Source organism: Gymnodraco acuticeps, unplaced genomic scaffold, assembly GCF_902827175.1.
Source record: "Gymnodraco acuticeps unplaced genomic scaffold, fGymAcu1.1, whole genome shotgun sequence".
Classification (NCBI taxonomy): Eukaryota; Metazoa; Chordata; class Actinopteri; order Perciformes; family Bathydraconidae; genus Gymnodraco; species Gymnodraco acuticeps.
In genome coordinates this window covers 50,127-62,870 of record NW_022990014.1, presented here as the reverse complement: position 1 = coordinate 62,870, position 12,744 = coordinate 50,127, and the positions used below count along the sequence as shown (strand labels likewise).

At 39.4% G+C, this 12,744-nt stretch overlaps 2 protein-coding genes across 2 annotated transcripts in view; one reads left to right on the top strand and one right to left on the bottom strand.

Annotated features, from left to right (window-relative positions):
- Nucleotides 1–1,194: 1,194 nt before the first annotated feature.
- Nucleotides 1,195–8,987, bottom strand: slc5a3b (solute carrier family 5 member 3b). Its single transcript, XM_034213444.1, has 2 exons — nucleotides 8,711–8,987; nucleotides 1,195–4,828 (listed from the first exon to the last, which is right to left on the bottom strand). Exon 2 carries the CDS (start codon nucleotides 4,559–4,561, stop codon nucleotides 2,435–2,437), a length of 2,127 nt encoding a protein of 708 aa, XP_034069335.1. The 5' UTR covers nucleotides 4,562–4,828; nucleotides 8,711–8,987; the 3' UTR covers nucleotides 1,195–2,434.
- Nucleotides 8,988–10,347: 1,360 nt separating this feature from the next.
- Nucleotides 10,348–12,744, top strand: part of dop1b (DOP1 leucine zipper like protein B) — a 42,596-nt gene continuing 40,199 nt past the window's right edge. The window contains exon 1 of the mRNA XM_034213218.1: nucleotides 10,348–10,397. The gene's annotated coding sequence lies outside the window, so the exon portion shown is untranslated. The remainder of the gene's footprint in view (nucleotides 10,398–12,744) is intronic.

Genomic DNA, 12,744 nt, shown 5'->3' with positions numbered 1-12,744 from the left:
CGAAGCCTGAAGGATAAACACCAGGTTTACTAATCTACCCGCACAATTTTTCTCTGGTGTCGGAATGTCTCGCTCTGGCTACTTTCTTAAACAACAGAACACCATTTAATTTCGGGTTAAAATGTGTTCCCAATATATTACTGTAACTCTGTTACTTTTGTAACGCGTTACACCCAACACTGGTCAGGAATACATTCACTGTAGACCACACAAACTACATCACAAGTGACACCTCTCAGGAAGATTATTTCACACAGCAAGATCTGATACCTGTCACTCAGTATAATAATAATAATAATAATAATAATACATTATATTTGTATAGGGCTTCCCGGCTTTTCAAGGACTCAAAATCGCTTTATAAGGGAAGGTTAGGGTGGGGGGTATAGGACTATCAAACTTGATCAACCGGCATGGATTGATGGGAAGGGGGGGGGGGGGGGGGCTATGAGTAGACAAGAGGAGAAGAGATGAGTTTTGAAAAGGGACTGGAATAATGTGAGGGTCTCAGAATAGCGGAGATCTTTGTTCAAAACGTTTTTTTTTCAAAATGTAAAAAAATTAAAATTCTAAAATTCAAAATTGTGAAAAATTAAATAGAAAATATTCCTAATGTGAGCCAAAATATAATACTAAATATTATACAAGTGATTTTTCTTAACCAAAATGACAAACATGGGATAAAAACACATTATTCTAATACGGGTCCTTTTAGACCCACTTATATATAGAAGAGTGTAGGGTCCAGCCACTCGTGCATCTAAGGGTTACATTACACGTAAAAAACATCATTTTATTTGTTTAAACAATCTCCATTATAATACACAGGAAGCTGTGCAAAGTAGCACAATAATGCAGTTATTTGGGAATTGTAATAAGATAAGGGCCTTTTCTAACTTTATTTTGTAAAGTTGAGTCCACATCTAATTTTATAATTTTACGAAAACTAATGCTCAAACTATGTATTTCCTAAGGCCACATGACCAATTAACAATGTTTCTGGTGTTGTAATGCTCTTCAGAACAACACAAAACAAGTCTCCTGAAATTACAACCTAATAAAAAGCAAACGTAAAGGATGCTTAGTTTGAAATGGATGTTCATGTTTAGCCAATGTCTTAATAAAGTATTTCATCCCACTGTTCCTCTTGTTTTCTAACCAAAGAAAATAAAACATAAAAATAATGAGAAGTCATTTTTTCCACAGACCTTTTATTATCAGTCTCAAAAAATAAAATCCATACAAAAAAAAAAGTATATTTTCTCAGAGAGAAATCAAATGTTTTAAAGCAATTTCACACACAGCAATCATCTCTTATCAATCCTCTAAATACATCATTTATGCTCGACATTAATTGGTATTGGCCTTTCAAATATGACAATTTTTAAGGACTATGGTCATTTAACACAATTGTCAAACTCCAAAGTGCATGTGGACACACATACTTTGTATTCTGGAGTGTGGAGGTTAGGGTTTATCATTATTATTAATGAACACAATCTAGATCAGCCACAAAATGTGAACATGTAAAGGCTAAATGTACTACATGACAAAGCTGATTCATCACATGGCTTTATAGAAATGTGGTTTTCAGTGTACAACATATTCAGGATGTAAACCAAAATCTTAGTTTTCTTCTCTTTTTAATATTGCATACTAAGACACATATAGTAAGAGGTTTAAATTATGCTCTTGAAACTAGATAAAATTAGCTGAAATTCACCATAATGTACATGAACACACAGTAGATACAGAATAAATGGTCTGCTATGGAAGACATTTATATTGTGGGTGATCCTGACATGAATTATAGTGTACACAAGGTTAATTTAAAATGATATCAAATAATCAGCATTGGTATGTGTGGTCTATTGTTATAATACAATAGTAATGGATACAAAGTATACATAGTGTTTAACAATGACAATAACTTTGAAAAGACACAATAAAAAACTAATAATCAAACACTCAAAGTTCTACTAAAATAATGCAGTAGTAATATTGTGTAGTGTCAGAAATGGTCATGACCTATAACCTCTCGAGTTACTGACATATGAATGCTAAAACAGCAACTACGCCTACAATAACGGTCAAAAAGAATACATCTGAAAATACAGACAAGTGCGATTGTTTAAAAAAAAAAAAAAAAAAGATATTAAATACTAACAATATAACAATAAAATCAACAAGTAAAATACGATTCCTACTCCTTAAAGTAGTACAATTGTTTTCATGTTGCAAAGCTTTAATCATTGAAAAAATGATTAGGTAGGCTTTTATCCCCGTTAGAAAGCTTAAAAAGACAACTGTAAATATCACAGACAGAGATTTCAAAACTTTGAAAATGTAACTGTTCACTTAGAACAGCTCAACACAATTTCCACTTTAATAAAAGCACCCTAACCATTTATCATAAGTTCAGTACAGAGGCTAACTAAATTGAAAAATAAACAAACAGGAAGATGCCCACACAGCAGACACATACCAGAACCACGTTGAGGATTATTTTATCTCTGGGAGACTCATACAGCATTTCTGCAATGATATCCTCCTGCAGTACTTTTGTCGGAGTGCTCTGTGGTCTGTCATTACAATCACAAAACCTTTCCAGGAAACACATAAACCCGCTAGTCTTCCTATTAACCTGGCTGCTTTCCCCTTCGGTGATATCTAACTTTCCATTACTGAATTGGTCTGCAGGCGTGGTGGCAGGAGATGTTTCTGTACTTGGGGTTGCTGGGTCATGGTCAGTGTACGAGACCAAGAGTTTAACATCTGCCCCATCCAAACACCTCTCGTTTCTGACATCTTGTGGTATTTCTTTAAGGAGTCTTCCATTGCCATTCTGAAAGCTCTCTTCGGTCAGCCTTAATGTTTCCTTTCGGTCCTTTGTTGGAAGCCTTTTCATGTTGCGGACCCCCCAGAATGTAGTGGTGCGAACCTGCTCCTCATCTGGGGCAGAGGTGCAGAGGCTGACCACCACTGCCACCAACCCTGAAGTCCAGAACAGCCCAGCGGCAAAATACATGTAGTGCACTTTAGCAATGAAGGCAGGCCTATCATCTGGCAGGTCACAGTTAGGCTTGCGGTAGATAAAAGCTAAGATCAGACGTATGGCACCAAGAGTGAAACCTGTCATGCCTCCGCAAAATGCACCTGTCTCATTACACCGTTTCCAGAACACACCCAACAGGAAGAGGGCAGCTATTGGTGGAGTGAGGTAGCCAGCAACTTCCTGGATGTAAAGGTATGTCTGCCCGCCTTGCATTTGGATAATAACAGGGACCCAGGCAATGCTGATTGCCACCATAACCACAACAAACATGCGGCCAACCATGAGCAGCTCACGCTGAGACGCCTCTCTTCGAAAGTTTTTGTAGATGTCCAGGGTGAAGATGGTGCTTGCACTGTTGAAGATTGAGTCTAGGTCACTCATCAGGGCAGCGATCATGACAGCCATCATCAGACCCCTGAGTCCGACAGGCATCACAGCCATGACAAGGCGTGGGTAGGCAATGTTTGAACAGCCAGCCTCAGAACCACAAACAGCCAAGCAGTGCTCGGGCCCAATGCAGGCAATCTCGTCTGTGAACAAGATGCGGGAGATCATTCCAGGGATCACTATTAAAAACATGGGCAGGATCTTGAGGAATCCAGCCATGAGCGTAGCACCCTTGGCGTGAGCAATGTTCTTTGCTGCTAGTACTCTCTGAACAATGACCTGGTCTGCACACCAGTACCAGATAGAGGCAGGGGTCTGGCCAAGAAGGAAGCCTGGCCATGGGATGTCTTCATCCAGTGGACCTCGGAGGATGCGTAGGGAGTCTGGTTTAGGCGTAATGTGGCACGAAGGAGAATAGGTGACGTTCAAAGTGGCCATTATAGCAGTAACATTGGGAATGGCCTGCATGTACTTAGTTCTGACACCCTCCATCCCACCAACTTTGATAAGGCTTAGGATGGTTAGGATTAGTGCTCCAACAATCATCAACACCGCCTGAAGTGCATCCGTGTAGAGTACAGCCACCAGTCCACCGGTGGCAGTGAGCAGCGCTGTCAGACTGATGAGCAGGACGATGGAAACATAAAGGTTCCACCCCAGGGACTCCTGAATGAAGAGCGCTCCAGCATACAAGTCCACTGACAGCTTAGTAAAAATGTAAAGTAATATAGACAAGAAGGCAAAGTAAATCTTTAGCCTGTTGCCACCGTAGCGTTTCGACAGGTACTCGGGCATGGTGTAGACCCCCGAGTGTATATACACAGGGATAAACACCCAACCAAGCAGCTGCAGAAGAAGAATTGCATTAAACTCCCATGCTCCAACAGCAAAGCCACTCACTGCTCCTGACCCGGCAAGGCCTATGAAATGTTCACTGCCAATGTTGCTGACAAAGAGTGATGCACCAATTACTATCCATGTCATGGAGCGTCCAGCCAGGAAGTAGCCACTCACAGTGCTGCGATTGGCTTTCCACATGGCAAAAAACCCAATGGCTAGCACCAGGACAAAATACAGTGCTACCACAGCTATGTCCACTGCTTCCAATCCAGGACTCATCTTTACGGATTACTTAAAAAATATATTAGCTCACAGATTAAGAAGAAAATAAATACAATAGTCAAACGTATTGATTTATTATTTTTAAACGGAGAAATGGAAATGATTTCTTTGGTTTGCTGTCTGGTTGGAAGCTGTAGTATCCACCGTCAGCTCAAATACACTAGGTGTGCTTCGGAGGGAGTTATCCACCGGCACTGAGGTCGTTCTAGTTTTAGCAGAGGATGTTGCAGGCTTCTGGTCTAGAATAGCCTAGAGTTAACATTCCTGCAAGACAGCAAAGACAATGAAAAACACCTCATTAGAGCCGTAATCTTAGAAGTTAAGAACATCGAACACAAATGCTTTGAAAGACACTTTACACCCTCTCTTAAAAACAGGATAAAAACACAGGTGAGGTTTAAAAATGCCTCGAGTCAAACTGAATAGTATATCCCAAATACATAAAATAATAAAAATCACTAATGAAAGACATTTTAAAAACATAGCAGAGCTCTCTATAAACCATATCAATAATAGGAATGCTGATTTGAATAAATTTGGTTTTCCAACTGCATTATTCCAAGCGGTTTTAGCCTCCCTATGACTGTCCAACTAATCATTCTAACACAAAGAACTCAAGCCAGTAAACACTTCAAACAAACCCAACATTTAGCAAGAAAATACTTAAGAATAAACTAAATTAAAACAGAAAAGAAAAATGCCTGGAAGCAGATAGTCATAAGCATATTGGAAAAACAGATACATTGAGGAATTCCATTGAATGGTTTAAGGCTTGGGGTGCCCAACCTTTTTTGAACCGAGAGCTACTTTTAAAGTTGCCAGTCTGCCGAGATCTACCAGTCCAAATAGAGAGGCGTAGCCATTACTGACAGCCTACTACCAGGAAAATACTGGTAGTAGGCTGTAGGTTGTATAAAACGGACCTTTGTACGATTAATACTTCATGAAATACTGCAGATCCTTTATCTTACCTCTTTCTAATCTACACGCATACAAGTATTTAACTGAAGTTACACAACAGTGTATCTGTTGATATAGAGTCACATACTACAGTGGGTAATGTTTTCAAGAAACATTGAACAGTGCTGCCACATATGACACAGGGGAAAAAGAAAATACTCTGAACCCTTTCTTTGCCATTATATAAAAATAGTGTCGCTACAAAAGTATAAATGAGGCTTACTAATAAGACAACTCAGATCTGAAACTACACAGGAATCTGCTGCCGAAAGTGCAATAAAAAAGACAACATTCATAGAATCAAACCCTTTTTTGTTGCATTTTAGTAGAGTATAAAAAGAAATGCCTTTAAAATAGGATGCAAGCAACACTAGTTTCTTAACCTGAATTGATAATAGACTATAATCAATTTAAACAGAATAGATCTGAATGTTTGCATTCTTATACCATTTTGTACAATAATTATAATGAATAAGTTCAAACAAACTAAAACTTACAGCTGATTAATAACGGTATCTAACTTGAGTTTGTATTATATCAAAAACCTGTTGAAATGCTACTTTTATTTTTACTGTCCCCAAAAAGCGCGTCGGCAGCCTCCATGAATGCTTCTTTCACAACTTTGTGTGTTTCGCAAGAACGTGACTGACACGATAAGATGCTCTGGTAGCAGCCTTGTCTTGTTGTTGGGCCTGGTGAAAATGGACTGCTGTGCATTTAGCTGTCCTTTCAGGTCCCTCACCTTTTGGAGCGTAGGGCAGAATTAGGAGGGAATTCCGTCTCGTAGCGTTTGTGTACTGTTTTTAAATGCCGCTCCTAAATTACCCTTCTTCGATTAAGCCACGCTCGCATTGCAGATGAGACAGATGGACTTTGAATTGGAATAGATACAAAAATAATCATCCTCCCCAGTGTGCGAAATACCCGTCACTAATCAGGGGGGTCCCCATCTCCCGTTTACTGCGCAACATACCGGTCGAAGATTTCTCAATATGCAGTAGGCCAATACTTCATGGATGCAAGCCAAGACAATCAGTAGTCCATAGCAGCGTTTCTCAACCGGGGCGCCGTCTGGCGTCTTCAGGGGTGCCGTCAAATAATTCTGATGTTCATAATGAATTAATTAATGTTGACCATTAAAGAGCCGTCTGTTTTCGATTCTATGCGAGGAAATGCTTTTGCCAGCCAAAATAGAAGATAATTGTGAATAAATGTTTTGAATTATGAATATTGGACATAGTAAGCTTAAAAACATTTTAGTGACCATTGGAAGTGACAAATAAATATTATAATTTGAGACCCCCCCCTCAAATGTAGCTGTTGAGGCTTTCAGGGGTGTTCAGGTGTTACCAGGGGGGTCGAGCTCCCCCGGACCCCCCTGTATTTCGCACACTGATCCTCCCACTCGGAGTGAAAATTATATATTTTGGGCTTTTTTGCTTCTGCCATAATTGCGGTCTTGTGTGTGCGGACTGTCACTCCTGTTGACACGGACAACGTCAGCTAACTAGTGTCCACTGCCCACCAGCCACGCCCCGACACATGGGGTCACGCCGGCCAATCACAAAGCTTTGATGCGTTCAAGTGCATTATTCTGGCACATGAAGATTATGTTATAGGACATTAACGATAAAACAGAATGTTGTTGTTCTATTTTTAGACACATCTCGCGATCGACTCGGAATCTCCCCGCGATCTACCGGTCGATCGCGATCGACTGGTTGGGCATCCCCTAAGCCATGAAAAAATTATGAGTAGAGGGGCACAACAGGACATTGCTTATTCACACTAAATTAGGACAGTCTAAAAATTGAATTTTCTTGTTTTACCTCAAATAACACATGCACATTTTAATCTGAGTATGGTATGGTGCATTGCGATGTGTGAGCACACATACATGCACACATTTGGATGTCTGGCCTCTATTATAGCTTGTAGACTTTCAAGCATGATAGAAAAAAAAAAATCCTCCACGTTTGTCTTCACAACAAGGCTCTACGCATAACCGTCCCTCTGAATAAAAGGAAGTCTTTGTTTTCATTTTACCATCATATCATTAAGGACTTATGTGATCCCCATAAACTGTCCAAGAGAATCTAGCTCTGAAATACAACAATGTTTTTCAAAGTTTATTATCATTTCATTTGCAAAGTTATATTATGAGGGATTCAAACATAATTACTGCCAAAGCCTACTTATATAGAGCCACGGAGGCTGCTGCCAAAACAATAAAAATATATGGTGCTGCCAATGAAACAGAGAACCTTTGGCTGTTACGCCTGTATTATTCCCCTTTCTGCAAGATAGACATTTTCTAAGGCAAAGTAACTGATTTACACCAGACCAGTATTGCCTGGAGCAATACCATAACGGCGTTAAATGTATGAGATCGTGTGAGGTATTAAAGCCAAGAGAGTTGCAGAGGCAAACCAGCCCTGACGTGCATGAAGCCCAGAACAGACACTGTAAATTAACCTTTGATGCCGTTTGTACAACCGAAGGAAATTCCCTATGAATGGTATCTTGCAGTGGTTAGCATGTATCTTTAATGACAACACCGAATGCTTTACCCTGGTTTAAAAACATTCTAAAAATGAACGTTAACCTGCAAGTGAGGCAGCCATGATATACAAAAGAAAGAACTGGATTCATTATAAGGGATATTTGGTGCATATAGCTCTTTATTTAAGCCAAGTAGCCTACGGCTGAGAGCCTTTGTAGACACAAAGGAAAGGTGACACCAGTGCACGGCTGGCGCTAGGTGCACGGATTCACCGATCAGGCGCATGGAAATGTCTAGAACAGTCACTCAAACAGCAAAGCTGCGCATCCTCAAGGAGCTTGTGTATTCCGTGTTATTGTTTATCTTCGATCCACTGCATGTTTCTTTATCGGTTTTACCACAACACGCCAGTCTGAGATATAATTGTACACGTAGCCTACTTGAATAATTTCTTGCCAGGCTTTAGCCAGGGGTTAATAGGACATACGTCGATGACAGTTTCAACATTTGACCTGATACATTAACTATCATCACCCAAAACACAGATACACAGCCTTTACACTGACATATGATCACATATTTTAAACAGATAACATTGTCACTTAATCACCCAGGTAGCTCTCATACAGACTCACCGTCACCGGCTCTAATGGTTAAAACACAGATGAGCACTCGAGATGTACCTTGTTAGCTAGTGTTAGCATACGCACTAAAGCTGCCAAATCGACACGGCTCCGAGGGGAGATGTGAATGAAGAGGTGCCTGCTTCCTGAAGACTCGTCCCTCTGCTGAAGAGCTCTCACTAAAGATGGTTCAAACTGTCTCTGCGTTTACCACACAGGGCTCCTGGGTTGTTTTCACGTTAGCAGTCCGTTGTCATCCCTCTGCCCTCCGTTCCACGGTAGCAGTGACGCCCTTCCAGACAATGCTGCCTCTTTTCTTTAAAGCCTCCGTTCAATCCACGCCCCTCACATGTCTGGGGCGTTTGACTGCGACTTCAAATTCCCCCAGATTATTATCCAAAATGTTAACGCTGTACTAAATGAATAAATAACAAGTACAAGTGTATACAAAAAATCTGTATTGAAAAAAACGTCGAGCCAAGTGCTACTAATCACACCCACCTCCCAGAGCCTCTATCACTTTCATTAGGGGACTTCGTTTTTCATAATTTTAATAAATTACACTTTAAATTGATCCAAAATGGTATTACTTAAACAATTACAGCTTTTCTTAATACTTTAATAAAAATGAAGGCGGTACATATAGACATGGGCATATAGATATGCGTATATAAACTACAGCCTTTTTACAGTTGGCCTCTCATTAAACTCAGCAAATCTTCTACAGCATGCAACAACAAATAATTATGAAGTAATTAACCCAGGATAACCTTGTCTCAAATCATAGAAGCTTCTAGAAACCCCTACTCTCACCAATCACACAAGCCTAGATTATAATCAGATTTAAGGGTTTTAGTGTCGAGCACTCTATACCGCTGCCTCTTTGAATAAAAGGACATGATGTAGGCCTAGATATATTTTGATTCTTTTCAGTGCTGTTTTTTTCTGAAGCCTCTCTAAAATGGAATGTTATCCAGTATTCCAATACCAATGCCCAAAAGAGAGAGAAAGTTATGCTACACATATTTTTCAAGGCCAACATGCTGTTTGTATTGAAACACATACACTATTCAATGCATCAGGGAAGTGATCAAGAGGAAATGGTTGTCAGAGCAATAGAAAGAAATCCACTGCCATAGATAAACACACACACACACACACACACGCATGCATTTGAGAGCCCTCCCTTTAATGTGGTTGTCTGTGTGTGTGTGTGTGTGTGTGTGTGTGTGTGTGTGTGTGTGTGTGTGTGTGTGTGTGTGTGTGTGTGTGTGTGTGTGTGTGTGTGTGCGTGTGTGTGTTGTGTGAGTGTGTGTGTGTGTATGTGTGTGTGTCATGTATTCTGCATTATTTTACAATCTTTTAATGCCATCACTAAAACTGCTACTATACTAAAAAAATATGATAAAGCATAACATAACACACAAAACATATCAATAACACAGTGGTAATAAACACATTGGCTGCAGTTACAGTCATATCCTAATAATATTCATATTAGCAGATGTGTGCAGCCTCAGCAGTCAGTTAAGGTGCACATGGTTGATTTGCAGCAAAACATCCTGCAAAGCATTCGCAGCATACTACACTAGTCTGGGAGGCCAACTGTAAATTTCCACTCACTACAGATATTTTGGAAAATTCCGTTAAACGAAAAACTCAATTTCCCAGGAAACCTTGCGCCTCCGTGTTGCGTGTTTGTCGAGCGACAGTCGTTTGCAGTGAGAGTGAGATGTCAACGGCAAAGGTTTGAGCTGAAATTCCCTTTAATATTACTTTGATTAGGAAGTCAATCATCGTGCTTCCTAATGCATTGATCAAGCAGACGCTTCGTAGGCCTACAATGGTCAAGTGTTAATATAGTGTCACGTCTTTTTAACAGATGTATTTTGGCTCGTCTTTACTTACTTACGTTCCAAACCCTCACCCAAGAATACATTCAAATTCAAACATATTGGCTTGCCCATAATGAGTATGAGCAATGCACCAGTAGGCTATTTTACAACACAAACTAAGTATGTACATAGGTACTGGTAGCAACCCTCAGTGAGATACACTATTTCAAAAATACCAACAATAAGATTTAGGTTCAATAATTATTGATACAGCCTCACATGAATACAAACAACAACATATAGGTATATATTTATCTAGCCCAAGTTTAACTGTAATCCTACTTTTAAAAAAAAATTTTTTTACAGAAACCTTTTGACCTAATGTTTTTTGCAAATCCTTAAAAGAAGGACTCCAGTAGACCAAAACATAAAGATTTAGAGTTACTAAAGTGCATGGCTCTAAACTGCAGCCACTTTAAGGTTATCATTGCTCAGATCAGCATGATGAAACTGTCAGTAATGCATTGCGCAGTGACCATCCTCCTCTGCAGCCTCATCTCCTAACAATAGTGCAGTTTCCTGTTTATCCTTCCCTGCTAAACTGAGTCATACAACCTGTGGTGAGACCTCAACAGCTGTGTTTCACAGTGGGTTAAGATCCATGAAGGATTGCAATTTTGGATTAAGCTGAATATATGTTGTTGAGATATCAGTTGCACCCCACTTAGTGTTACATGTGAAAACCATGTGTTACATGTGAAAACCATGTGTTACATGTGAAAACCTTTCAAATTTGTTTTCCATCACGGCAAAATGGGTAGATTTTTCAGTCCATTACTAAAAATATAATATAAATATGGAGATGGACTGACCACTAATGAGCAGTTTATTTTCTATGTTTTATGTCTACTTTCTTGTGGTTATTGAAAGTTTGTAAATCAGTGTTACGGTTTGTAACCTTCTTTGTATTAGGCTACCGTTCATGTTTATGGATTGATTGGAAGGCAGCAAAGCCACAGCTCTCATTACGGGAGATGACTTCGATTTGTCGTTTGTTTGCAGATGTTTATTTTTCTTTGATCTATTAACTCGATCAATTTCCAGCCCTCTGGGGCATTAATGCAGCTTTTTAACAAAACCATAGCCACTTATTTCCAATACCTTATTCTATTATGTTTCTTCATTATAATGTATTAAAAAAGTTGTTTACTTACAGTTTACTTACAGTTTTGTTCCTTAAAGAAAAAATACCTCTTGTGCTTTAAGTGGTTGTAAAGGCTGGAAAAAGTATATATAAATACAGTCCATTTGTCATTTATACAATTTATGTGCAATACCTCATAACATTTTCAGGTTAAAAGGGCACGTGTCATAGCAGGCCTCGAAGTTCTGGCAAATCAATCTGAGTTACCAACCTTCTCTATGCAGAGGGCTCCACCTGGCAGGAACAGCTACACCGACATTAACATTATTTTTAAATATGGATGCCGACCCAGATGTAGAGCAGCCAAACACCTTATGGTCACAAGAGTTGTGGTGTTTTACACACAGTGCTGTCTTCCTGCTGCCCTATATAGACTGTGGTATAGACTGTGTCAAGTCCCACACCCCACAAGTGCAAACTCAACAGTTGGCTTCATTGTTGTGATCAAGCAGCCAGTGCTGAGAGTTGAGCTTGAGGAGGGGTGTTAGAAAATATCAATTCACTTTAGTATCACAATATTGCGTTTGTTATACTGTATCATTTCTAATTTTAAAAAAGCGTATAGATTTGTTGTTTTGTTTTGGTAATGCTATGTTACACTGTATTTATTTACTTGATATATTTACATAAAGAATCCTGCAAGCACTTTATTTTATTGCTTATATAGGCAGATTAAGCATGGCCACTGAGAGCCATCTACAGGCAAAATAGCATATTCGTACTTGGACAAAAGTCCACAAAATGTCATTGGAATGGATGAAATATAGTTTTTGAAATATCACTACAATAGAAACACAAACAGATGCATGAATAAAACAACCCCCTTGGACGGAGTAACAATGAAGCCCTTGTTTCCCCATCCCTCGTCCAACTTGGTTGTGGCTGATTAGAAACATCAGTGTACTGTTACACAGCACTCTTCATGTACAATACACTTACACATGTGTTTATGACCATAGCTCCCTCACAAAGTATTGTCAGTTGTAGCCAGACTAACTTTAAACTGACTTCGCAAACATTGAGGAATGCATACAATCTAGATTCAAGATTTTACA

Excerpts from the sequence above, each read along its gene's own strand:
- slc5a3b (XM_034213444.1), bottom strand. The coding sequence starts at position 4,561 with ATGAGTCCTGGATTGGAAGCAGTGGACATAGCTGTGGTAGCACTGTAT.